Source organism: Myotis daubentonii, chromosome 1 (genome assembly GCF_963259705.1).
Source record: "Myotis daubentonii chromosome 1, mMyoDau2.1, whole genome shotgun sequence".
Classification (NCBI taxonomy): Eukaryota; Metazoa; Chordata; class Mammalia; order Chiroptera; family Vespertilionidae; genus Myotis; species Myotis daubentonii.
The window spans coordinates 49,999,902-50,027,735 of record NC_081840.1 but is presented as its reverse complement, the minus strand read 5'-3'; the positions used below and the strand labels follow the sequence as shown (position 1 = coordinate 50,027,735).

Sequence of the window (27,834 nt, the reverse complement as noted above, 5' to 3'; positions counted from 1 at the left end):
CTTCCTCTCTGAAATCAATAAAAATATTTTAAAAATAAATAAAATATTAATTGACATGGGAAAATACTCACAATATATTGTGAAGTATAAAATGAAAAAATAGGTTGTAAAACAGTATACCCAGTATAACCCAATTTTAGTAAGATACATATTGCATGTATAAGAAAATATCTAAAAGCTTTTATACCAAAATTTTAATAGTGTCATGTGAGTGATGGAATTATGGATAATTTAAAGTTCTCTTTCTTTTCATTATATATGTACTTCAAAGTTCACCGTAATGAGCATAAAAGGTTTTTTTTAATACACTGTGAGTGACATGCATTCTAACACCAACTAGTGATTTCACTTCAACAGACTCCTGGAATGGTTCAAAATACATTAATTAATAAAACCCGATGTGCAAAATAATTAGGAGCCCGATCTATGTAATTCTCTCTGGTTTCTAAAACATCCTAACAACTGTATTACGTAATCACCCGGTGGGGAGAGCTATTTCTCTTCCTAGTCGATAGATAATACAGTGAACTCAGAGATTGAGGCCCAGCTGTGCACATGTCACCTGTATGAACATCTGCCCTCCGTGGGTCTCAGTTTCCACACCTGCACAGGGAAGGGGCTTGAACAATGACCTCCAGTTCTGCTTCCATGAAACACTAACAGACAGAATTGAGCTTCCACATATTTAGTTTCAGTTAGGTATGGGCAGGGTAGAGTTATCCAAAGACTCGTTGAAGTCGGGGGCTACTTTAGCAATGTGTGTCTGGGCATGTGCACCTGCATGCATCCCTAACCACACACGGGTGCTCCCTGGCCAGCAGGCTCTGTCTCTATTCTGTGGTTCTAACTCTAAATTAGGAAAACCACTCATTATGTACATGTTTGTTTGTTTTTTGCTTTATACTTAACTTTCTTACCCAAGTCTGAAATGCAGGAGAACAACAGCAAAATACAGTTGTATCCTCTAACCCCAATTCTAATAGCTCCTGAAATCAATTTGGGGCTGCTGACCTGAACACATACCAAGAACATGGATCCATAAAAAACGATCCTCCCTTGGGAACAAATGCGGTTAGGTTTGTGTCAGAATGTGGCCCCGGCCCACCTGAATTAGGATCACCGGGAGCACTTACTAAAAACACAGTGCCCTGGGCCCCACCTGAGATCTACTGATTAAAGGCTCTCTGGGACTCTGGACCCAGGAAGCAGCATTTCAGCCACCTCCCTGGGGATTATTTAAGAATCACCACGGGAGACGGCTGAGCATCGGGCGCAGACTGGAAGCTCTTTAGAAATCTGCCCATGTACAAGACTCGCAAGTACGCTTCCACCAACCGCTTCTGCCAGGTGCGGGGTCACCTACAATTTTAGGGAAAGAAATGTGTACCTCTGTCCCAACAACCCAGGGAAGAAATAACACCCGAAAAGAGTCTACCACACAGACCGCAGCGCAGTCATGCTCTTAAGTCAACCAGGTTTTTGCTTTTCAGTTCATAGCACCGGCTCAGTGAGTCGGAATTCAATCCAATTACTGGAAATCCCCATGAAGAGCCTGGGTAGTTAACCTGAGTCTCACCTAGGAGGCAGCCGCTGCTGTGGTCTGAAGAAATCTAAATGCATTTTACCTAAATTATTTACCAAGCACACAGCCCTGCTGTGATGCAGCCCCGGACAAGCGGGGACGCCTTACCAGGCAACACTCCGACGCTTGACAAAAACGCTAATGCAGAGGAATTAAACGGAAGATATTTCTCCAAGTGGAAGCCCACTCCCCCTTCTGAGCACCTCACCTACGTCAGCTATTTCTGCCATACCACTGTCTGCACGTTTCAAATTGAGCTGGAAGGATGAAAAAACTATGGAGCCCACGATCAATTGCCCACTCGAAGCCACTCCGGGCACGTCCTGGGTCAGGACACCAGAATACGCATATCTGCTTGTGGAACTTAAGCATCTTATCTTCAGAGCACTGCTGCTTCCTCCTGACCTGCCATCATGATGGGTGAGGCAGTTTATTCCTGTGGAAAACAGTCCAGTCCAGGTGGAAGCTGCAAGGGTCATCCGGTTACTCACCATTCCTGCCCAGGATGCAGCTGAAGGATGAGGACTGAACACTCCGCTCCCTACATCAGCACAATCATCGTCCACAATGGACAGGGTGCAGTCCGCTGGGAAAGCTTTAACTAATGTAACCCAGGCGCAGATGCCCGGGGGACGAGGCTCGGCCTCTCTGCATTTGTACTTTTTATTTAGATGGCTCACATTCCAGGGTGTAGGGAAGTGTTTGCTGGGTGGAAGGGCCCAGGATCTAAACAAAACTGTGTGGCTCAGGCAAAAACATAAGGAAAAAACAACAAACCTGGATAATGTTTCTTTCCTATCCCACTGTATTTGTGTTTGATGTGGACCGTCACAAAGTACTCTAAGCAAAGGCGCACACTGGGAAATAGTGAGTTGGGGGGGAGGGAGGGGGGATCCTACAGAACGTGGGTGAGAACACAGAAATCCTGTGATCCAGGCAGATTTTTAAAATTTATTTTCAAAACTAATAGAGGTTAAGAGTTTCAAGATTGGTGAGGACCTAAGGCAAACTTTCTTGGCTCCTTGTGGGAAATAGTACCATAAAGTCTGTAAGTATTTATCCCTTGAATGAAAATGGTCGGCTGTCCTCATCGGTTAACTAAACTGTTTCCAACCCTCTGAGCTGGACATCAGAAAGGCCAGTCACTGTCCCAAGGGCCAGTCAGCCTCAATCAAGTGAGGCCACAGGGAGGTGCTGCGGACGGCGGGGCTCAAGCAGAGGAGTCTGGGGCGGTGGGTTCCTTAAACCACTGCTGTATTTTTAAAACATAAAGAACACTTGCAGTCTAAAATAATGGTTGAATCCCAAACCACAAAATCAGCCTCCCGGAGCTTCCTCCTCCTCTCTGCGGGTGGAACCCCAAGTCAGTTTGGCATCTGGCACCCATGGAAAATGTCTTTATTGTCCATGGGCAAGGAACCAAGAGGCCGTTCTGAACAGGATGCTGACTCACATCTGCCAAGACACACTGACTGCACAAAGAAAATGGATCTCGTTTGTTTGATGAAAGGCTCGGAGACTCTCGGGGGAGGACTGACTGATTAGGAACTGAGGGAAAACTGCCCAGATCCTCTCCTTATCTAGATCCCGGCGAAAACTTGGCCTAGATGACTGGGCATATCGGTATCAAACCTCAGAAGAAATCATCTTTACAACAGGTCACAGGCAGGCCACCGAGAGAGGAGAGGGCCACATCTACATAGGTGTGGACACATTTTATTTATTATCGTAGCAAACCATTCACTGAGTACCTACAACGTGCCAGGCATTTTGCTAGGTGCTTTACGTAATTCTGTCATGTGATTTCACCACATCCAGGCAAGGTGGGCAATAATGTCAATCCCATTTTACCCAGGGGGCAAGCAACGCTCAGAGAAGGCAGGGGCTCCCCAAGGTCACACAGCACAGCTGGGATTCAAAGCTGGGTTAAAGACCCAGGCTCACTGAATGGGGCTATCTTGCCTCCTGTTACAGAAAATTATCCAAACTTGGAAGTAAGGCAAGAGGAAGACAGCAAGTCCTCCCAGTGTGGCCAAGAGGCCCATTCAAGACCCCGCAGGTGCGTGCTCCCACTCACGTGCCCTGCAGGACGTGAATGGTCTTGTATCCAGCCCAGCAATCTTCCTCCAACATTCTGTACTCAACACCTATAAACACCCAGTCTCTCAAGTTCCCCGTGAACCAGCCTTATGTGAGTTAAATAAATATTTGACATGTGATCATCATCCTGTATTTATGAATCCTGTTTGTACCTTTTCAAAAATTTTTTTCATTGATTTTAGAGAAAGAGGAAAGGAGAGGGAGAGAGAAACATGGATTGGCTGCCTCCTGCATACCTCCTACTAGGGAACTGAGCCCACAACCTGGACATGTGCCCTAACTGGAATCGAACCGGTGACCTCCTGGTGCACAGGAAGATGCCCAACCAACTGAGACCCAGCCAGGGCATGTTTGTACCTCTTAAAAATTACACTTATACTTCTTTATACCACACTCCCCCCAGCCCCCCACAGTTCCTAAAAAGGATTTGGGATAGTAATGTGTCTATATATCTACAGAACTGAACTTATTTAGAACATAAAAATGAGCACATTTGATAATCAGTAGACAGTGATTTGCCCCACTAAGTAACCATGCATGCCACCAAAGAGACCACCCAGCTGGGTTGTGTGTTTTTTTCAACAGAAAGAGCTAGAAGACTTTCTTCTGAAGATAGTCATTAATAACTCAGTGGGAAAGAGGCAACAATCACACACACACACACACACACACACACACACACACACACACACACACACACTGTTGCCCAAAAGTATCCCCCCGGCCATCAGCCAACTGTCTGGCCAGAATTCCTGCTCTCAAAGTCACCTCTCGGGATCACTCAGCAGAAGTGAGCATTCTCTCTCCAGAGAGGCTCACCAGGAGCCAGACGTCCAGGTGGGTAACAGATGAAAAGGTGTATGTGGAGGCAGCAGATGCCGCGCTCTGGTAGTGAGGTGGGACTCAAAACTTATGGTCTCAGAACTCCCTATGCCTCAGTTTCTCACCCTGAGATCATGAGAAATTTTAATCCATGGGGACGCAGCAAGGACCCGCTGGGTTAATGATTGGGAGCGTGTCTACTGCCTTCTCCACTCAGCTTCTTGACTGCAGGCCTGGCTCCTGCTGTATTCAGTTTTGGTCTATGAAAAACTAGGGCAGAGAGTCCAGTTTCATGATAACTCTGGCAGCTGCCTGAGAGATGGGACAGAAAACAAGCACTGCACAGGGTGGGAGGAGACCGGGACGCTCGGCCCCTCTCCCAAGTCCGGCACAGCCAGGGGACCTGGTCCCACTCGGGAAAGCGTCATTTAGCTAAGTCCCCAAGAAGGCTTAGGCCAGAAATCAGATTTCTATTTCCATTCTACTCTGGTCTCTCCTCATTTGAGTCCCTTAGAGATTTAAATACTTAGATTTGGTAATCCCACTGGATACTTAATCTAGACCCCTGTCTGCTTTCCATGCAAAATAGTATGTCTGAAATACTCTACAGCAAGCATGTCAAACTTGCGGCCCATGGGCCACATGCCTCGTTTATTTGGTCGTGTTAGCCTTGGAGTTTGACATGCTTGCTCTACAGGACCAGCAGAAAAAGACAAAGCAGGCCAGCACTCAGGATTCAAATCAAATAGAATCGCAAATGAAGGGCTATACGTACAGTGCCAGCACCATTCTGTGCCTGCTACTCTGCCAGCCTCTGGGGACAGAAAATTAAAAATCTGGACAGATGCAAGGGGGCCTAACATCTCTACCCTGAACTCATCCCACAGTGAACTGACTGTTTACTGACTTAGCACTGACACCAGGTAAGAATCTGGGGCCCCTGGGAGCTCAACCGTAAGCGGAACACTTCAACCCATTACACACTATCCTAGAAATATTGTCCAGATTCTACAGATTTGAACTAAACCCAAAAGTTAACATAGAAAAGCTCTCCTCCTAGGCTGATCGATCGGGCAAGCTCCCTGACTCTGTCCCTTCTTTCATTCTTTTCCCCATGTTCCGGATTATCAACCTTAAGAAGAAAAGAAAGAAAAGGAAGAAAAGGAAGAAAAAAAAGAAAAGGAAGGAAGGAAGGAAAGAAGGAAGGAAGGAAGGAAGGAAGGAAGGAAGGAAGGAAGGAAGGAAGGAAGGAAGGAAGGAAGAAGGGAGGGAGGGAGGGAGGGAGGGAGGGAGGGAGGGAGGGAGGGATCTGGATCCTCCCATCATCCCTGGGTGACGTGGTATTTGGATTTCCTCAGGGAGAGGCAGGCAACAATCCCTGAGAACTACCACTTAGGAAGGGAGCACAGATCCTCCAGCCATGTTTACCAGCGTCTTAGCTCCACTTGGGCCTCTGCACCCCACCCCCATCCTCTATAAACAGAACTCAGAAAATCAGAAAACCTGTGCTCTAAGGTGGCTGTGACTCAGCACTGGCTCTCTTTGTTCCCAGCAGTGTTGTAAGAGCAGAACTCCATCGAAAGTAAATTCGTACAAGGCAAGGCCTCAGCTGCAGGAACGCTCCCTCCTGGAGCGTGAGGCACCCTGGGCAACGGGAGTCACAAGGCCTTTCTCACAAGGACACTCTCGCTCTGACGTCGGGGGTCTTGCTGGTCTGGGCCCTCACCTCCTACCCGCCTCTGAGAGGAGAGAAGCTACTTTTCAGAGCCACTCAGCCTCCTGGCATCTTCTAGAGAGAGTACCGGCCCAATAGCTCTCTCAACTCAATGCATATGCCTCGGTGTGCTGGTGAGCCCGAGAGCACGGGCCCTGCCTTGCTCTCCATTGGCAGGGGCTGCTGGTGCTTTGGCCATGCCAGAAATAAATCTTAAATGGTTCCACTTTTCAAACGTAAGAAAAAATGTGCAAAAACTTGCTGCAGTTACGCTTCTATACTTATGCTTTTGAGAAGGGGGAAGAACATACCCGCTTTTGCATTCCTTCCGGAGAACACAAATACTGCTGAAATCAAAACTGGCAATAATAACAGGGCAACTCATCACCCCCCTTCCAGAGAGAGAGACCCAAGCTGTACCAGTTTATTGGCACTTACACTAACTCCGGGGTTGTGCTGCCTCTAATTACAATCTATTTGATGTAGTCTAGATTCATCCTTTTCTCATTTAGCTGACTTTCCTTTCTAGTTATTTGGACCCATATGGTAAACCAGTCACAGCTGTGTTGTACACGCCACAGTATATATTTAACCCAAGGCCAATCTAGACCACGAGACTCCTACAGATTTAAGTCTCCGAAACCTCTTGTTAATTAAGCAATATTACTACTTATGCAGAGCTTTATTCAGTTTCTAACTAGACATTAAATTAAGGTAAGTAATTGTACAGCCTACCTCAAGCCAGAGCATAACACCAAGTAACCGTGCAGTGGGTGTAGGTAACATACCCACGAACTACTGAGACCCCGTCAAACTAGAAACAAAGCAGGTTTAGGAGAGTGAGCTAAATTCACTTTGTGAAAACAGATCAAAGCTCACTAGGGGACTGGTACCCTCGTCAGCTGCTGTCTGGACTCTGAAACTGTTCTTTGCTACCTTACCTGGCAGCCGTGTGTCCCACTCCCTGCATTCACTGTGTGCTCTGTGTCTGTGTGCACTAGATTATTCGGGTGAAATGTATACCTTCGCACACAGTCCCGAGGGCTGTGTAAATAAGATTAAATACAATTAGTGAAATAAAGTCCTTGCCCTCAAGGAGCTGACAATCTGGTGGGAGAGATAAATCCATATGTAAGTAATGACAACACAATGTGACAGGAGCTGTGTAAGAGCACAGAAAATATTATGAGACAGACCAAGAAATGATGGATTCTGCCTCCTCCTCAAAGACAGCTTGGGAAAGAGGCTGTGTGTCGGCTGGGGCTGAGGGGTGAGGGGCAGCCAGCTGGATGTCAGGAGTGGGCTCATGCTCCCTCTAGAACAGCGGTTTTTAATTGGGGTGCCGAGGCATGCTGGTGCGCCACAAGGATTTTTAAAACATGCAAAACCTGACTATTTAGTCAGAGATATTGGCCTCTTTGATGGTCAAATAAGAAAATGACAATAGCTGTTCAGTGTGAGTGAATCAAAATTATACTTTTAAAGTCAGATTCGCAAAAATGCATTTGTGGCGTGCTGCAGAGTTGTAGTCATTACTTCATGTGTGCCACGAGTTGAGAAAGGTTGACAATCGCTGCTCTAGAAGGAGGTGGCTCGCTCCTATCAGAGCAAAGGCTCTGTTTGGGGCACCGAGCAACCTAGAAATGAAGACAGGAACAAATCTGCAACGGGTGAGGCAAGGAGGCCCATTAAAAGGGCAGGCGCCACACCAGGCCCGGTGAGAGATGAGAAAGGTGGAGGGGGAGAGATGGGGAAGAGCTGCTTTGGGACCTTCTGACCAGTCCGGGCCATGCCAGCCCACAGATCTCACCCAGGCCGACTCCTGCTGGTCATCCTCCCCACTCCAGGCCTGCTCAGGGCTTGCAGTCCTTGTGTTTAACAGCAACTGATTAACCCTCTGCCACAGGTGACTGCTCACACAACAAGGAAGTAGACTTTGTGTCAGGTGGAGCAGGCTCCTCCCAGCATGCTCTGCACTTGGCGTACACGTGTGCACACACACTTAGGGCACCCTTTCTAGGAGAGAAGGCCCTCATAGTCATCTTTCCTTTTCAAGGTCCTCTGGCTTTTGTTTGTATCAGCATTTGAGGTTTACCCTTCGTTTCATGTCAAGGAAACACCAATTACTTAGCATGCTGTCCTCCCCATAAAGTGTTTGAGGAGGGAGTGGGGGCAAGGTGTGGCACAGCTTCTTAATTACACTGAAGGGCGAAGGCATTCTAAAAGGGAGAGTTAATATCTTAATTAACTCATTCGTTAAGTGGTGTTAGTTATCTAAAAATATCAAAGGGAAGGAAAAGGAACAAAAGGGATTTTACCCTCCTGAAGAATAACTTCATTTTAGCTTGTAATTAAATGTATTGCCTTCCATTATGACGGTAAATATGTCATCATAGACAATTTTAAAAATACAGAATATATTGAAAGCACAAGGAAGGAAAAGGATCAATTACCCATAACTCCATATATCAGTTAATAGTGCCTTTTTTCCTTTTTGACATAAAAAAGTAGTGGTGTAATCATACTGTACATACTCTCTTTTGTTCTTTTTTAATGCAACTGTCACAGTTATGGTGAATACATATTAAAATGAGTGTTGGAAAACTATGGTGATGACTGTACAAATTCATGAATACATGAAAAAATAGTGAATTGTACATTTCACATAGGCGAGTTGTATGGCATGTGAATTACATCAAATAAAAATGTTAAAAATTGTTCAGAAACTTTATTTTCCGGTCTCTGTAATATTCTAGACATTCTATGTCATGGAGTGTGAGTTACCACCATTTACTAAGTCACCCCCCAGCTAGAAGCTAGCTGGGTTTTTCACTATCATAACCAATACTGACACTCACATGATTGGTACACTGAGCTCTATATGCATATCATAGTCTTCCTTCTCAATAGTTGCCTAGACGGATTTAAGATTTTAAATATACTGACAATCCAGAAATTATTTTAAAGGTCCAACTGACAACTCAAGAAAATTTAATTACGCTGTAAAATCATTAGGCACCAAAAAAAAAAAAAAAAAAAAATTAGTTCCTGAAAGAACTCATTAGGCTTTAAGTCTGAAAGAGAAGAATAGAGGAACCTAAAGCAGGACCACAAACATGACAGGAGTCTGATAACAATAGAATCCCGTGTTCTGTGGCTGACATTCCCTCAGCAAAGAGTCCACTCCTGGCAGGTTGGTGTTGTGTCGGGATGCTCAGGCACACAGCCTGGGGCTGGCCAGAACTCTGTTCAAACCCGTTTGAACCAAGGCCGAGAGACCAACAGCATGTTAATCCTCAATGTCCCCCACGCACTACATCAGAGGGTGAATCTGAAGTCCACCTAAGATGAGAGTTCCGAAAGTGCTTGGTGCAATGCGTGCCCATAAGGAGCATCAATAAACTCAATAAATAGCTGTAACTGGGATAATGATGATGTCAGCTGCTTGTGACCAAAGAGAAAGCAGGAATCCAAATCTCAGCCTTGCAGACGTTTCTGCTTAGAAACTACAGTCTTTTTCTACTGACTTAGAAAGGGCCTGAAGGTATTTTTATTGCCATGGGAGTTTCAGCCGTTACCAGAGCTCACTCCTTTGCGCAATCTTAACATTCCAGAGTGCTAAAAGCTTTCTCACGCAGGGATAAAAGCCGTCTTTGTCTCCAGCTGGTAAAAGACACCATCTTCGTCAGATGAGTTTAACTGTTGAACCTGGAGTGTGTTCCCACGATGGCATGATGGGAAGCCCCAGGAATGTAGACACACCCAAATACTAACGAGACAGGCTGAGCTTTAGGAAAGTGGAGTGTGTGTGTGTGTGTGTGTGTGTGTGTGTGTGTGTGTGTGTGTTAAGGGAAACTATTTTGAGCAATGTGAAAACGCCCGGCACTAAGCAAAGATGCTAAGTGGTACTTCACAATAGCCCTGTGAGGTGGGAGCTTTGATGAGTCCTACTTACTAGTAAAAAAACTGAGGCTGAAGGAAGTTAAGTAATTTTCCAGTCACATAGCTAGTGAATTAGTGGCAGAGCCGAGATCTGAACCCATGATCACACACACTCTCATCCACTCCACTCCACTGAGTCGTACTGACTGTACTGAGATAAGCCCTGCAGATTTTAGTTTATTTTCTGATTAGTGACTTCCTGACTTCCCAACCTGGCCTTTGACAAGTTCGGTCATTTACAAACACCAAAACGAGAAGACTTTTTAAAGGTCAAATCCGGATGCTTCCTTATTCTCCCTTCCGTGATCCAGGCAGCCATTCTGGGAAGTGCCCACAGCGTCCCCCTGGAACCCAAGGCTGCTCTGAGGCAAATGAAACAAAGCCCTAGGTCCTGTTAACAGGGGTGGGGAACCTTTTATCTGCCAAGAGCCATTTGGATATTTATAACGTCATTCTTGGGCCATAAAAAATTATAAACTTAAACATTAACCTGCTACACTTGGTCACACATTTAATTAATGCATTGGAAGGGCCAGACCAAATGATTTTGCAAGCCTTATATGAGCCTTGAGCTAGATGTTCCCCACCCTCTGTTAAAACCACGGCATGGAGAGAATCCTCACAGTGACGAGGAAGTCCAGAAGGGGAAACGAGTGGTGAAATCACAGCATCACCACAATGATCACCATGGTTCCCGGGATTCCGGGGATGGGGAAACCCCAAAGATATGTGCTTCATTAACATGAGGCCCAAAGTCAGAACATTTACTCTCGTGGACACAGAGAACAGCGTGATGACTTGAACATGCTCTTGCTCAATTCTATCCAATCCAGGGCTTTATCTGCGGGAGTTAGATAGGGAGGCTTTTAGCCTCCTGGTCCTCTTACTCATCCTGAAACTCGAGGAAACATACTCATTCCAACAATTCTTCCAATTCCAGCTCCAGGCCTAAGGAGTGGCGTGACTTGTGGGGTCACACACAAAAATGTCTGAATTTTTCTCTCATTAGATCAATCTAAGAGCAAAGCAGTAAAATTTTCCCAGCATTTTGCCAACAAACATAATGAAATTCAAGGGGAATCAGGACAAAAAGAAAGGCCCTTAGGGATCACCAAGACCAACTTCTTCCTTGACAGGAGAGGCACTGCAGCCTCAGAGGGAAGGGCGGGGCGCCAAACACACACGCGGGGGACCAGGTCCTGGCTGCTCTCAGCCTGGGCCGATTTCCATGTTGCTATGCTATTTGGTTAAACTATGTTCTCATGTTTTAGATCTTCTCTCCAAATTGAGAAGGGAAGAGGCGGAAAAGGAGGGAGGGATGAAAACAAGCAGGTGTGGGGTAAGGTAGGGTTGAATCTGCTCCATTAAGACAATTGCGAATGCCCAATGTATGGAGATTCGAGGCAGGATGAAGAGACAACTACAAATGCCTACCTTTGGTCTTGATGGCCGTTTCGATGTTCAAAGCATCCCGGTCAGCATCGAAGTTGGGGTAGGCTTTGACCGACCCATACGCACTTACGGGTGTGGAGTGCTAAGGGCAAAAGACACACAGGCAACCACATCATGCACATTGAAGATCCTCTCGTTGAAACATCGATTTCTACAATAGATTTATTTTTCCTATTGTTTCTTTTAACAATTCCAATCATTCTTAGACTAGAGAACCACTTAAGTATGAACAAGCCACCAAATATAAGATAAGGAACTGCACCGTTTCCTGTGAGAATTCTTCCTCAAAGGCCCGGTGAGTTTACAATGTGCTGTCTATATGTCCACTTTTCTTACTTTAGTGCACGCTCAAAAGCAGGCAACACAAAGCTGGGCATTCGAAAGCACCTGTGGACTTGGGGAGGTTTGAAAGAGCATTCACACTAGGCTGGCAACAATTCAAAACCAACGGAGAATGTGAAAATGCCTGAATAGCAAGTGTGTTCTGCCAAGTTTTTGTGACAGGCTCACGAATTTCCACTTGGGCCTGTTGGCTGAGCTCATGATGCATTTAAAAGCAAATGCAAAACGCCGATCTGCTTGCCTCTTAAAGTGAGGAAGTTCCCTCCACTTGGGCCACCGCTGTGACACCAAAGTGGTCAGGCCACGTGGCTACATCCTCCTTCATGTGGGCCCAGTTCCTCCTGCTCTTCCCTCTCCTCTCTGTCCCCTCCCTCTGCTGTATTATCACTATCTCCCCCTGCCCACTACCCTAACTAGTATTTTTTTTCCTTATTGCCTTTTTTTTTAAACAGCCATCTTTTTTTAAATTTTATTTTTATTGATTTCAGGGAGAGAGGAAAGGAAAGGGGGAGGGAGGGAGGGAGAGAGAGAGAGAGAGAGAGAGAGAGAGAGAGAGAGAGAGAGAAACATCAATGATGAGAATCATTGATCAGCTGCCTCCTGCAAGACCTCTACTGGGGATCGAGCCCACAACCTGGGCATGTGCCCTGACCAGGAATCGAACCGTGACCTCCTGGTTCATAGGTCAATGACAATCACTGAGCTACGTGGGGTAATGGGCTTTGAAAAACATTTCAAAGGAAGAGGGTATGGTCACAGTGTTTTTCAAAGCCCATCAGCCTTCCTGATGGGATGGACCAACCCCACCCCACCTGAGACCAAGGTGAGGGCAACAACCTGCTCCTTCCCCCAGGATCAGCTCGCCTCCCCTTGAAGCTCCTGCAGCTCTCCTCCTCCCTGCTCCCTCCCCCAGCACAAAGGACTGACAAGAGGACAGACAATGTGGTTTTGGTTGGCTGATGGCCGGCACAGCCACCCACAACTGTCCCACTTTCAGTGCCAGGGTTCCCCATCCTGAACCACCCCCGCCTCCCCCAGTACATAAAACCCATCATAATATGCGACTTTGTGTTGGCTCGGTTCCTGGAAAGAGGCAGAGACTAAGGTGCCCCGACTGACCTCTCCACCCACAGACATTACGTTATGGGCACCAGCTCCCTCTCCCACCACTTGGTTGTGTTAGCAGGGAGCTTATACAGGTAAGCAACTAAGAGTCCATCCTCTTGAATGCGTGTCCCAGGACAAGCCAGAAATCTAGGTTCACAATTGGCCAAAACTTCTCACAATGCGCTTGTCACTCTCCTGGCCGAGCAGGAAGTCCAGTCGTATGTATAACTCAGGAACACAATGAGCTACCCCGGCGTTTTCCACCTCATTTCACGCCTTAAACTTTCCAGTAAGATGAACTCAATGGGAACCGAGCACACACTCAGGGAAAGGAAAGAACAACGTGCTCTTTTGAAAAGCTATCTCTGCCGTGGTGGCTGCAAAGTGTGGGTGGAAATCTAAGGAAAAACATCTCCCCGTGTAATGGCAGTGCCATCCATGATTTACAAAGCAGATGGTCTGGTCACTGAGCCACATCATGTGTGGCTTCTGTTACAAAGTGCTCTCTCATCCTACTCCCAAACACGAGAAGGGCAACGTTTGGCATAATTTTATAGTATCCATGGAAACAAAATTAAATGGATAACTAAACCTGTTACCTGTAAATCCACTCATCTGAAAATCAAATTATTGAGGCAAAAGTGATCCTCCCTCAAAATGCTAGAGAAAACATGGCATTTTCTATTGCAGGCCCATCTCCCCAGATGGAGAAACGCATCACAATGGAGTGCAGTCACCTCAGAGGCTGCTCGAAAAGCCCTGTCAGGAAGCCTGATTCTAAAGACGATATAATGATCGGGTCCGTTAAAGAAAGAAATCACTCAGCTCCTGGACCTGCCTGGACCTCAACGCGCAGCTTGTACTGTTGCCAACAGCAGTGGGCACCAGTCCCAAAAGGGAAGGTTAGAAGTCCGTATAGGCTCTCCACACCGTAACACCTGTGCTTGCATGGACACCGTCATTCTGAACATTCTGATGTCAAGCACCACAGACAATAGAGGGTTCTGTACCCACATGCTCCAAGCTGCGGTCGATCCATGGCGAGCGCTTCTTGGTACTTTAATTTAATTGAGAGCATATCATGAAAATTCTCCCTACAACCGGTGTCACTCACTGCTGGGTTTTTGTAAAAAGCCATTTCAGTCAAGATAACCTAAAAGATGTAAGATGGCCCTAGCCGGTTTGGCTCAGTGGATAGAGCGTTGGCCTGCGGACTCAAGGGTCCCAGGATCGATTCTGGTCAAGGGCTTGTACCTTGGTTGCAGGCACATACCCAGTAGAGAGTGTGCAGGAGGCAGCTGATCGATGTCTCTCTCCCTCATCAATGTTTCTAACTCTCTATCCCTCTCCCTTCCTCTCTGTAAAAAATCAATAAAATATGTATTTTTTTAAAAAAGATGTATGATGTTCTTAGATACGTTACATTTTCATAATTTATATTCTACTTGATCCTAAAAGTGTTTACAATGATATAACCTCACATGTAGTGTGACAAGTTTTAATATAAAACAGAGAAGCAAATGCACCAGAATTATAGGTTCACATATTTCCTGGGAAAGACAATTAAAAATAATTCTGAGCTCCGTGATAGCCAAAGCAAAAAAGGAAACATGATGAATCACAGTAGGTTCATTATTTAATTTTTTTTAAACAAAAAAAAAGAACAAACATCCTAGCTGTTTAGGAGAAAAGCTTTCCCAGGTACTAAAATAATTTTTTTTTAAAGAAGTAAGTTCTTGTGTGGAATAACTTCCTGGACACTTACAAGTCCCGAACCCTCAGGGTCTTTTTTGTTGTTGTTAATCCTTACCCGAGGATATTTTTTCCAGTGATTTTTAGAAAGAGTAGAAGGAAGGGCTAGGGGGAGAGAGAGAGAGAGAAAGAGAGAGAGAGAGAGAGAGAGAGAGAGAGAGAGAGAGAGAGAGAGAGATGCATTGATGTGAGAGAGACACATCGATTGATTGTCTCCCTCACTGGGGAAGCAACCAATGGATTGGGGGAGAACGGAGAATGGAGAACCAAGAGGGGGAGTGATTGTCTAAATTTTGTCCCATTTTCTTAGATGCACAAGAAAAGGGAATAGTATTATCCAGAGAGATGTACAATTTGCAAACATGACACCAAGTGAAAATGATATACTTACCTCACCCTCCAAGCTGAGCTTGCACAGAATTTCGTGAACAGTAGACATTTTGAAAGAAGCTGGAAAGAAAAAAAAAATACAACAAGAAGTCTTTAGGAGAGAGGCTTTCCCTTCCCCGAAGCACAGCGATTCATTACACTAATCTTCACTTCTCGGACCATTTCATCTGAGGATATTAGAGTAATTTTTACCAATATATGCAATTTCCATCTCATGATTGGGGAAATTAAAGCTTGGCGAAGGTTTGCTGAGGTTTGGGATGGGCTGCTGAGTTGGCCAGTCCCCCCGCTTGCCCTGTGTGAACAGACCCTGGGGAGGCGGATTTGTGAACACGAAACCACAATGCCCCCCTAGGCTAATGCAACTTGTTCCAACAGGATAACACTGAGTCTCCCACTTCTCGCACAAAGTGAAAAGCTTGTCAAACCAGCCACAACTTCTGTTATTTCTCACCAGTAATTTGACCTATTGAAAGGGACCTGAAAACCACGGGTGTGGACTGAAATCAGTAGCATTTCTAGGCTGACTCCTTCCTAAATGGAAGCCTTTACTATGATCCCTAATGACTTTCTTAGCTCACCGATGCTTAGGAGATATCAAACTGTTAATGAGAAAGACAGCGGGTAGATTTTCTGGCATTATCTCATTCCATAAAAGACTGATCCTTGCATTTAACATTCAAAATGGCTGAAATGAAGTCATCTTCCAGTTAATACATTTAATGGGGCTATGCCACTATCGTCTGATGGATTGCTTTCCAGCTTTGCAATCACACAATTCTCGGAATCGATACGCCAACCCCTGCCAATAAAAAGTGCTTGGCGGGCATTAAATTTATCTCAACTGAGCCAAGGCAGCAGCATCCCCCAAATAAAGGAAATAGAGCAGAGCTGCATCCGAAATAGTGGGAATGACATTTGAATTGCAGCATCTCCTGCTTTGGTATTTTTTTTTCTTCTTAATATTCTTTGACCAAGGAAATTGTGTCCATGCAAATTCAGCTTTCTATTCTCTTCCAACAGTTTGCTTAGTCTAAATATTTTCATAAAACTGGCTTGAGGGAGTACTGACATAGACACTTGCTAACTTATCAGAAGGCTTTGAACTAAGCCAATTCCAGGCTCCCTGTGGGGTGGAGGCAAGGGAATGTAAGAGGAGTGGACTCTCTATTATTTGAGGTTATGGGTATATTTCTGCAAAGTTTTCTTTTTAAAAAAATATTTTTTAATTGATTCCAGAGAGGACGGAAGAAGGAGAAAGAGATAAAAACACCAATGATGAGAGAGAATCATTGATAAGCTACTTCCTACAGGCCCCACACTGGGGATCAAGCCCGAAACCCAGGCATATGCCCTGACCTGGAATCGAACCGTGACCTTCTGGTTCATAGGTGGACGCTCAACCACTGAGCCACGCCGGCTGGGCTTCTGCAAGGTTTTCATCCCAATCTCACTCCTAGACCACTCCTCTCTCTTCTGAATCTCACAGACAATTTTTAAGCACAGCAAAAAAGAAAAGCACAGCTACTCTAATCCCTCCCACTCCCATAACTCTCAGACACCCACCCCCCAAATATCCCAGAGCTGGGGTATAACCCTGATTTGCAAAAAGTCTTCCTCTATAAATAAACTGTGGCACATGCAGACAATGAGTAATATTCAGGGCTGAAAAAAAGGAGCTATCAAGCTAGGAACAGGCATGGAGGAACCTTAAATGCACATTATTAAGCAAGAGAAACCAATCTGAAAAGGCTACATACGATATGATTCCAACTCTATGACATTTTGGAAAAAGCAACACTATGGAGACAATAAAAGGATCAGCAGCAGTCAGGGATTAGAGGGGAAGGAAGGAGGGATGTATAGGCAGAGCAAAGAGGATTTTAGGGCCATACAACTATTGTGTGTGTCAAGGGAATGGTGGTTACACATCATTCTGTCCACACCCATCGAATGTGTAGCACCAAGAATGAGCCCTCAGGTGAACTCTGGACTGTGACCGGTAGTGATGTGTCAGTGCAGGCTCATCAGCGGTATCCAATGTACCCCTCAGGTGGGGCTGTTGGTAGTGGGGCGGTTGCGCATGTGTGAGGCTGGGAATATATGGGAGCTCTGACTTTCCACTCAGTTTTTCTGGGAACCTTACACTGCCCTGAAAAAGAAAGTCTCTTTTTTTCTTCTTCTTCTCAAAAGGTCTTGCTCTGTAGGTGGACTTTCCAATCAGTAGCCACCAGCCACCTGTGGCTGCCAAGCACTTGGCAAGTGTCCAGTGCAAAGGGAGAGGTGCTGTAAGCGTGCACACCAGCTTCGGGAGATGCGGTACAAGAAAAAAAATGTAACAATCTCTCAATAATTTACATTGATTAGATATTATAGTTATGAAGTGGTGGGTATACTGGGTTAAATAAAAAAAAAACGATTTAAATTCCATTTTACCTATTTCTTTTTTAAAATATATTTTTATGGATTTCAGAGAGGAAAAGAGATGGAGAGAGCTAGAAACAGCAAAGGTAGGCATCATTGATCAGCTGCCTCCTGCATGTCCCCTACTGGGGATTGAGCCCACAACCCGAGCATGTGCCCTGGCCGGGAATGGAACAGTGACCTCCTGGTTCATAGGTCAACACTCAACCCCGGAGCGACAATTACACAGGCCATTTTACCTATTTCGTTTACTTTTTCTGTACCGTGTCTACCGGAAAATTTACACTAGCATATGCCCACATTCTATTTCTACTGGATATCACTGGTCTAGAGCAGTGGTCGGCAAACTGCGGCTCGCGAGCCACATGCGGCTCTTTGGCCCCTTGAGTATGGCTCTTCCACAAAATATCACGTGCGGGCGCACACGTACAGTGTGACTGAAACACGTACAGTGCGACTGAAACTTCGTGGCCCATGCGCAGAAGTCGATATTTTGTGGAAGAGCCACACTCAAGGGGCCAAGGAGCCGCAGTTTGCCGAGCCGCAGTTTGCTGAGCACTGGTCTAGAGGGTCCTGCAGTGCCCAAAACCTTTGGAGTGGCTGGGTCAGTTAAAGACTAAGTTTGAGATTCCTCATAAGACAAACGAGTTTGAGTCTGCTCCAGAAATCTCCAATTCCAACTTGGGCCAAGAAATGTTCCACAGGGTCTCATCAGTATCCTTCCACCTGAGAACCACCAAAGCAGAGAGAAACCCCAGGACACTGCAGCTCTCCGCCGGCCTTGGCTATATCCACCCTGGGGCTCCCCCAGAAGCGGACTAGGTCTACAGCGACGGGACAGCTCCTGCCACCTGCCTTGCAGAAGTCCAGTCCCCACTGTATACACCTAAGAAATAAAAATGCCAAACACACAGGGAATCATTAAGTCAGAGATGCAAACAGCTGCTTCTGCTTACAGGGAGGTGGGGACTAAATCCCATTTATTCATTAAACCAGGCACCTCCTGTTGGCTCTGTTGTTTCAGAAATCTCCACCACAGAGGCACAGTGTATTTTTATGGAGCCCTGGCTTGGCAGGCAGCTGTTTAGCCATGTTCTGCATGGGGCCCCCTCAGGACTGTACAAATCAAAGACAGGCTGGTATACACTCTCCACTCAGGTCCACTCTCCTCCCACAGCCACGACACACTGAGGAGAGACAGAAAACAGGGATGTTTAAAAGCCCCACAAACTTCCTTCCTGTTTTACCCTGCACAAGCTGTGCTGCCCTTCCATCCCATCAGCCCTACGTGCCCCTACCCATTCAGGTCCTCTAGTTGATCCTGTTCAAAACCCATCCTTCAGTGGCGGCCTCTCACTCCAGCTCAGTTTAGCCCTCAAAGATTCATACGGGTCCCTTTTGCGGCCACCGTAGCAGTGCCAGCGGGAAGATTACATCTTCTCTTTCCCAAGAGCTGAGAAATACATGCCCATCCGAAAGGATGATGATGTTCAGGTTGTCCGAGGACATGACAAAGGGCAGCAAATTGGCAAAGTAGTGCAGGTTTACAGGAAGAAATACGTCACTGACACTGAACGAGTGCAGCGGGAGGAAGCTAAGGGTGCAACTGCGCATGTGGGCGTTCGCCCCGGCGAGGTGGTCATCACCAGACTAAAGCTGGACAAAGACCGCAAAAAGGTCCTTGGGTGTAAAACCAAATCTCACCAAGTAGGAAAGAAAAGGGCAAATACAAGGGGGAAAAAATTGAGAAGATTCAGGAATAAAGTAATAGTATATACAACTTTCATTAAAAACCTAAAATGAAAAAAGAAAAGATTGGCACGGGAACCCAGCCTCAGCGCCCTCTGTCCACTCCCCAGCAAAAGTGGACGTGCTTCTCAGCAGACACACTGTGCTCCTTTAATCCACGGCGCCTCGATGCCTGCTCCCCCCATCGCCTTACCCTCAGCTGCTCTAGTTAGAGAGCCTGCCCATTCCTCAGGCCGCCACTGCTCTGGCCTCTGCTCTAACCGGGCAGCTGCAGCCCCCATTCCACAGTGCTCTCTCCCTCCTTTCAGTGCCAGGAGCGCTTACTGATGCCGCTAGCATCATCCACTGACCACAAGTGTCCTGAGTTCCTGCCATGTACCAAGTATTCAAACGGCAAATGCTGAAGTCCAATTCAGTGCAGCAGGCAATATGCTTTACCTCGTCTCCCCCAGAGTCTCAGTTTCCCCACACATTAGGTTCTAAATAAACTGTTTTGAAACAGTGAGCTGCTATTTTGCATAATTAATCATATGCATGTATATTATTTATAACCATTCTGCAGAAAAAGCAAATATGTCAATAACCACAAAGTAATGCCCATGAGACTGGCTATTACATGCAAGTTTTTTGTATCTATGTAACCATTTCCTATTTCCTGCAAGCTTCACGGCAAACTTTATCTTCACCGTAGAAATAAACTACGGCCCCTGTTTCTTTATTGCATCCAATTCCCCTGGCAAAGCCAAGTCATTCCGTGGATGATTGATTGGTCGCTAGAAGAAAGAGTTGGCTTTCCCACTCATGTTTGTTAAAACATTAGCTTAATATAGCACAGGTGATTAATGAGACCGTGTCAGTGTGCTGCTACTCTTGAAAGAGGAAAAAGACAGTCTTGGCAGTGTTACTGTAGGTTACAAACCCTGGTAACATTCAAATAATCTATGAACAGAGTCCTAACGAGTACACACTCGCCCGCACGGCATTAAGGCTGAGAGATACACAACCAACGATGAAATGCAGACCCCACCCTGCAGGGCCGTCTGCTCTCTTCCCTCCTCGCCCCAGTGAGACACCTGAGAGATTAGATTAGCCAGGTCACCTGGCTGATGAGCAGGGAGACAGGGCCGAACCCAGGCTCTCTGACTCTTAGGTCTTTGCCCTTTCAACTTCACCACAGCTGTTCTTCGTTCTAAGGCAGTGATGGCAAACCTTTTGAGCTCGGCGTGTCAGCATTTTGAAAAACCCTAACTCAACTCTGGTGCCGTGTCACATATAGAAATTTTTTGATATTTGCAACCATAGTAAAACAAAGACATATTTTTGATATTTATTTTATATATCTAAATGCCATTTAACAAAGAAAAATCAACCAAAAAAATGAGTTCGCGTGTCACCTCTGACACGCGTGTCATCGGTTCGCCATCACTGTTCTAAGGGATGAAGACACCAAGAGGATGATAAAAGCAATAGGAGTGAGGTCACCTGAGAGCCTAAAGCAGTTCTCAACCTTCTGGCCCTTTAAATACAGGTCCTCATGTTGTGACCCAACATAAAATTATTTTTGTTGCTACTTCATAACTGTAATGTTGCTACTGTCATGAATCGTAATGTAAATATCTGATATGCAGGATGGTCTTAGGCGACCCCTGTGAAAGGATCGTTCGACTGCCAAAGGGGTCGCGACCCACAGGTTGAGAACCGCTGGCCTAAAGGGTGAGGTCGTGAAAGATTCGAGCTGGAGAAACGTGGGGAGAGGCTGGCAGATGGACGGGAATGTCCCTGGGTGTCAGAAGAACAAGAAGACAGGCTTAAACCAGCCATGTCTATTGTGGGTCCTCGCGGGGCCCTAAATACACATTTCTGAATGGTACACATGGAAGCCTGGGAATACTGGAGGGCCAGAAAGCCAACGTGATTCCTTCCCAATACGCATAGTCTCTGTTCACAGCTCTTGCTCTGGAGCTGAATTTTCTTACTGAAAACAATAGCTCTGCTTAGTGCACCTGTTGTTCTAAATGAGAATAAAATCAAGTCTATGCGCCAGGAGGCGATCCCGTTCCCACCAACTCCTAGCACAGTAAAATTCACCAGCGCACTGACAGCAGAGCCCCGCCTGTCCGCACACTGCTCCACAGGCAGCCTGCAGCTCTCCTCCCAGCACTCCACCGCACCCCATCCCCAACTGGTTTCAACTTGCAAAAAAGAAAAAAAAATCAGCAAATCCAATCTGCTGGTGAGAATCTCTACATACCAGTCAGTACCTTCCATTCCCAGAGAAGGGCTGGGCTGCCAGACAAGATCATTAGCACCTTTATCAGGGAAAGTTTTTCCTTTAAGAAAACAGACATACTGAGAAGCCACACCTGCTTCAAACTGGTTTGAAATAATTCGCCACTGGGGTAAGAACAGACTCACTCAACTCCACCCTAACGCAGGGAACAGAGCGGACTCCTCTACCTTGAAAATATTAATAAAGGAGACTGTTAACTGCCTGACGAAAGTAGCTCTTACTGGAGTGAAAAGCTCGACATTAATGAAACACTGCCGAAAACCAAATGATTTCCAGTTAGCATGAGGTCTCGCTTAAAGATAATTTCAAGGGTCTGTCCTTTTCTAAAACCCGACAGATTGTTTTGTACATTATTGTTTCACTTCAAACAGAGAACAAAAAAACAGTTACAATGAAACGGCTTTACCTTCTCCCCACAAAAGAAAAGTAACAGTTTGCAAACAAGTGAAAACAAACAAAAAAAGAGTAAGCCTAAAAGTAAACACTTGAGATAGTAAAAACAAGTTATACGGAAATGATTTAAGAGTCAGCTCCAGAAAGACCAAATATGAATTCCCACAAACAAACAAACAAACAAACAAACAAACAAAAACATGTTGCAACAGGGCTGGTCTGCAGAGCGAACCTGACAACCATCCAACAGTTTCGCTGACACACCCACTTTATAGTTTCACAGTGGAGTGTTGATGCGTAACCACAAAACACAACCCTAGCAACCATGCTGAATCAATCAGGGCCTGGATGACACAAAAGAGGATTTCTAAACCAAAAAAATGTACGGGGGTGGGGAGTGTGTGTGGGGGGTGGGGGTGGGGTGAGTGTGGAGGTTTGGGCTTCCCCACCAAAGCCCTTACTGTGCAAAATGCTGGGTCTAAAGGACCAGCCACAATTTCAAAGGAAGCTGGGGGGGGGGGGGGGGAGAACCCATTCGTGGGGGTGGGCAGGGAGTGCCCGCTGTACTCCACTCTCCACCCCACACCCAAGCATTTTTATTTAACAGAAACTTCCTGAAAGCACACACTTTTCTCCTTGGTTTTATGGTCTTGATTAAGCCTGAGTCACAGGGCCAAGTCATTCTCCAGAAATCCTGGAATTCGGCCCTCCAGCCTTGATAGTACTGGGCAGGAAGGACAGGGCACCACTTGCGCCTGCTTGCCCCTTTCGTTGCTGGATCTGAGTCAATATTTGTTTGCTACCTACAGGCAGGTTGCAGCCTCCTGCTCTCAGAGCCTCTCCAACTCAGCCTCCTGATAAGGGATGGAGTGGGTGGAAAGAGGCCAGCAGGAAGAATGAGGTCAGTTGGCAGGAAGCACTCTCAGAGCTCAGAAATCAAGGCCTTCACAACGACAGCTCCATTTCAGTGTTTTATGGCCTGCATGTTGTATTTCCAATAGGGCCTGCTGCCAACAGAAAGAAAGTCTAAACTCAGCCTTCAAGATCTTCCGCACTCTGGACTTTCTGACTGATTCATAAATATCTCTTACACCCAAGCATACACGAGAGTGCATGCACAAGCACACACGCGCGCGTGCACACACACACACACACACGCAGACATGCACACACACCAGCATTGAAATCGAATGCCAATGGTATCGTTCTCCAAACACACTTAGCGCTGTCCTGCTACCTCTAGGCCAGTGGTTCTCAACTTTGGCTGCACATTAGAATCAGCTGGGAATCTTTTTAAAATCCTGATTTCAGGGCCTCATCCTCCGGAAATTGTTTCTTTGTTATGGGGTGAGGCCACCACATTAGTAACAAAGAAACAGAATTTCCGGAGGATGAGGCCCAGAAATCAGGATTTTAAAAAGATTCCCAGGTGATTCTAATGTGCAGCCAAGGTTGAGAACCACTGCTCTAGGCCCAGGTCCTCCAAGTTCCCTCCACTGTGCTCTCTCAATCATGATCCGCTAACATCCTCATAAGACCTCAGGACACAAAAAAATACTGTTACCTTTTCTCCTGCACCTCTTCCGGCTCTGGGCTGTGGCTCTCCAGTGTGTCTGAAATTTCAGAGCCGAGTGTCTATAGGCGAGCTTCCATTCCATCCGCCCACAGGGTTTCTGTCTTACTCATGCATTTCCTCATGGGTCTGAGCACAGTGCCCAGCCCAGCACACACTAGGCGTTCAGCCACATTTTGGGAGGATTTACACACACCGGGTCTTTCCTTATTCTGTCTTTTTTTTCTTCCCTCTTCTTTTCCAATGTACCCACCTTCCTCAATCTTTGCCTCCCACAGACTATCTCCAATGGGTTTCCAGTTCCACTCATTCAGAGCTGGAGGCTTCAATTCCCAGCTTCCATGCCAAAGCCTGGCAACTTCTTCCTCCTCATAAAATGCAGCCCATTCCCAGCCCAGCTCGGCACCCCACCTCTCCTAGCTCTGTCCACTGGTCCACGTGGACATGGAACCCACATCTCCTATGGCAGGGAAGGAAAGGAAGGAGGTGGAAATTAGAAAGGATCTGGAGAGGCCTCGGGCCTCTGATTTCCCGTGCGCTGTGAGGGTGTAGACTGGGTGTGGCAAGGAGACAAAGGGCAAGGATCCCGGTCACTGCCACTCCTGGAAGTCAGGACTTCCCACAGCAGCCTGGGATTCGGCTATGTGGATGCTTATTGACCTCTGACAAGATGGAGCTCAGGTGGTTGAAAAGCTTCAGGTTGTACCCTGAAAAGGAGACCCGGAGGTAATCTTTGAAGCCTGGGTATCTGCTGTCTCCTCCTGCTGACCTGCTCCCCAACAAAGGAGATGGGGACTGCCTCTGGCAATAGGAGAAGGACAAATATACCAGACAGAGAATGGGCGGAAATAATTTTTTTTTAAGGACTGGAATTTCCTCTGAGTTAGCCTAAAACTAGAATAGGGTGTGGCACCAGGGAAAATGAGGGTGGATTCCCGTATTTTAAAAAAAGCATTCTATTTCAATCAGAACATTCCAATTCTATCAGATTCTCACAATCAAATCCAAGACACAGGTTAAACCACAATAACTTTCAGAACAGTTGCCCTGAGGTTAAATGTGATGCTCAGATCTGTGGAGCAGCTGGAATAAAGGGGCAAGGAGCCCCAATCAACTTGGAAACTAACTGATTTGGGGATACGGAACATTCAAAATCCAATTACTGCCTGTACAATGCACTTACTTTGTCTATTTTTCTGTCTGTTTGGTTCACTGCTGTGTCTCCAATGCCTATAACTGTGAACAGAACAGAGCAGTGGTTAGTAAGTATTGTGGAACCAACGATGCTGAAAGCAGCCCCCCAGAGCCGGGACTCCTTTGTGACACACCCATCCTCAATAATGAAAAATGCCTCAGTAGGCCCAGAGCCTGCACAAGCCAAGAGGGAGAACAAAGGCCCAGGACAGGGTGTTAGTGCCCGAGCCTACTGCCAGTGGTGCAGGAAGAGCCTACAAACCTCAAAATCAATAGCAAGTACAGAAAGATGTCTATCTTGCCAGCAAAACTACTTAAATTAGAAATTAGTCAGGAAACTAATGGCCAGGACTACTGGCCTAAAGACAATCAATAAAGTAGTTTAATAGCTCAGACACAGGATCTTAAAGATTGAAACGCCAACCCAAGACCAAGCTCCTGATCAAAGCCAGTGAGTCAGCAATATTTCCTGGGCATGTACCCCAGGCAGGCCACTTGGCACTGCAGGAAATTACAAAATCCAAGCGGTCTCTAAATCATAACCCCCCAACTGAAAAAATGCATATTGATGGGCACACCCTTCCACTGCAGATGCGGTGGATCCTTCTGGAGAAACCCTTGAAGCTTTTAGAGAACAAAGGGACTTAGGAGAGGGGAGGAAATTGCTAAGTGGGAATGTCTTCACACCACTGGCCACAGGGGATACCTCTCCAAACTTGGCCTCAACTAAAATGCTTCTTCACAATGCCTGAATGTTATGCGGCTCCTTGATTCCATAGCCTCCACTTCTATGAATTACAGGTGTGTTTGGGCAACGAGGTTTTCTTGTGGGTTTGTTGTGGGTTTTTTTTCATAACACAACTCCCCTGGGGTGTTGAAGATTAGGACCACCAACCACACCCAATACTGAATATTAATGAATATAAATGAATATTGATTCTATTTGCTAATCTCTAGCTGGGTGTTAAGGCCAATGGAATGGGAAGGAGGCGGGGATGCAGAAGTGGATAGGCCTGGATGACTTTGATCAGATGTCAATCAAGAAAGAAGGTCTCAAAGGAGGCGGGAGGAAGGCAGAGAAAAGTGGAGAGGGGGGGCAAAGACATATTTTTCAAATTAAGATAATCTGTGTCAACCTTAAAACTAATAAAAGTTCCAGAAAAAATATTTCCGTGGTTTATTCTTCCTACCCATATATCCTCCCTCACCTTTCCACCTTTGTGCCCCCCCCCCTCCCCGCAGCAGGCATGTACTGTCAGTGCACTTCAGCAGGTGTTTCTGAGCTAGCCTGGGAACCAAGGCGCCTGCCTCCTCTAACATTGTGTCAGTGGGAAGGTGCAATCTGTGTTTCAAGCCTCCAAGTTGCAGGCAGGCACAGTAGCGCACACTTCGAACAGCATCTGTCTGAACACAGGGGCCCGATTCCTGGACTCCAGAACTTAAAGTGCTTGGTAAAGACCCAACGTGCACCCTTAAGGCCACTGCTCTTTTACACACCAATTCGGAATACCCATAGCTTCAAAATGACAAATCCTAACACAAAAATGGCACTCTGGAATTGTATGGCACAATGTTTTCAGTATGCTTTACATATTTATTTTTGAATGAACATTTTTTTTTGGAATGTTCAGTAACCTCATGTGAGTGGAGGTAAAAATGGATATCCTTAAACCACATTCATAGATAAGAAAATTGATGTTCATCTCCCAGGTTCTCAAAGCCAGGTGGTGGAATCCAGCCCCCCACACCAGGGGGGACCCACCCTACAGGGCTGCAGGAGAGGCCCAGGGGCCGCACCCTTTTCTGTACTCAGTCCCTGACTCACTGTGGCATCATGGTGACACCCCTCCCCACAGAACCCCGGGACACTTCCTCCCTGAATCAAAAGTGGTCAGCCAAGTGGGAAACTCTCCAGATCTACGGAAATCAGAAGCTGCCTCTCTTACAGAATAACCTAGACAAAGGAGAATGAGCTGAGGTTTTGTTTTTTTCATTTTGCTTTGTTTTATTGGGGAGAGGGGTTTGCTGCTAGGAATTCCCACCCCTCATCCTGCCCCCACGGCTTCCCTCCCGCTGGTCGGTTCAAGTTCCACAAATGCGCGTTGTTTCAAGTAAAGTAACTTGGAACAGAGGGGGACTACTTTCTAGATGGCCGGAACGCTTCCATTAAACGCGGAGGTAAATGCCCCGTTCACTGCTCCGCAGGTCCCTGGGCGGCCACACCCTAACCCCCACCTTGCCGGGAACGCGGGGCCTCCCTCGCACCCCTCCCCTGCGCTGCCTCCCCGGGCTTCCTGAGAGCACTTCGGGGGTGAATGCGCGACCCGGTCCCTCTGCTCTGCACCCCCAACGCCAGGGCACACCCGGCCCCTCACTCCAGCCCGGACCCCTGGCCACTGCGCCCCGCTCTCCGCAGAAACCCCGTGCGGACCGTCCCCCAGCCCCTCCGCCCGATGGCCTACAGGTCCCCGTCGCCCGAGCCTCTCTGCAAGGCCGTCTCTCCCCGGCCTCTCCGCGCCCCGCTAGTGCTGCGGGCCCCGGGCCATAGCGGACGGGCAGGGCGCGCCCCGCTTACCTGGGCCGGGCGCCGAGAGCTGTGAGTGTCCCAGATGCGGAGCGCGGCCGCCTGGCCTGGGTGGGGCATTTATAGCCGCCACATCCTCACTCTGCAGGCGAGGCCCGCCCCGCCCGCCTGCCCCGCCCCGCCCCGCCCCGCCTCCCCTTCCCTGTCCGCTCCCACCCGGAGCCAGGCTGACTCACCCTCCCCGGCGCGCCCGCCAGGAGGGCAGCCTCGCCCTGGAATGCTCCCCGCGCCGCGCTGGAGCGCCCCCCCGCCACGGCCCTGCCCTCCAGCAAGGCGCCCCGGAGGCTTCCTCGACGGCCATGGGCTTCCCCCCTTCCCCATTCCAGTTCTCGAGCGCCGCGCGGCGTCCTCGGCCCTGGTTTTGATTAACAAATTCACAAGACTTTAGTAGACTCTGAGCTTAGTTAAGCAACTTTTTTCTTTT

General features: G+C 46.9%; 1 protein-coding gene across 3 annotated transcripts in view; it reads right to left on the bottom strand.

Moving 5' to 3' along the window:
• ANXA2 (annexin A2) overlaps positions 1-27,487 on the bottom strand; it is a 43,966-nt gene extending 16,479 nt beyond the window's left edge. Inside the window, exons 1-4 of one of the 3 annotated variants that reach the window (XM_059699575.1) lie at positions 27,402-27,484; positions 24,816-24,868; positions 15,205-15,263; positions 11,595-11,694 (exon numbers count right to left, since the gene is read on the bottom strand). In XM_059699575.1, coding sequence (XP_059555558.1) covers positions 11,595-11,694; positions 15,205-15,252 — 148 coding nt within the window. In that variant the 5' untranslated portion in view covers positions 15,253-15,263; positions 24,816-24,868; positions 27,402-27,484. Of the gene's footprint in view, positions 1-11,594; positions 11,695-15,204; positions 15,264-23,623; positions 23,644-24,815; positions 24,869-27,401 lie in introns of those variants that run through there. The other 2 variants (XM_059699573.1, XM_059699574.1) reach the window with 2 other exon arrangements.
• Between the last annotated feature and the right edge of the window lie 347 nt (positions 27,488-27,834).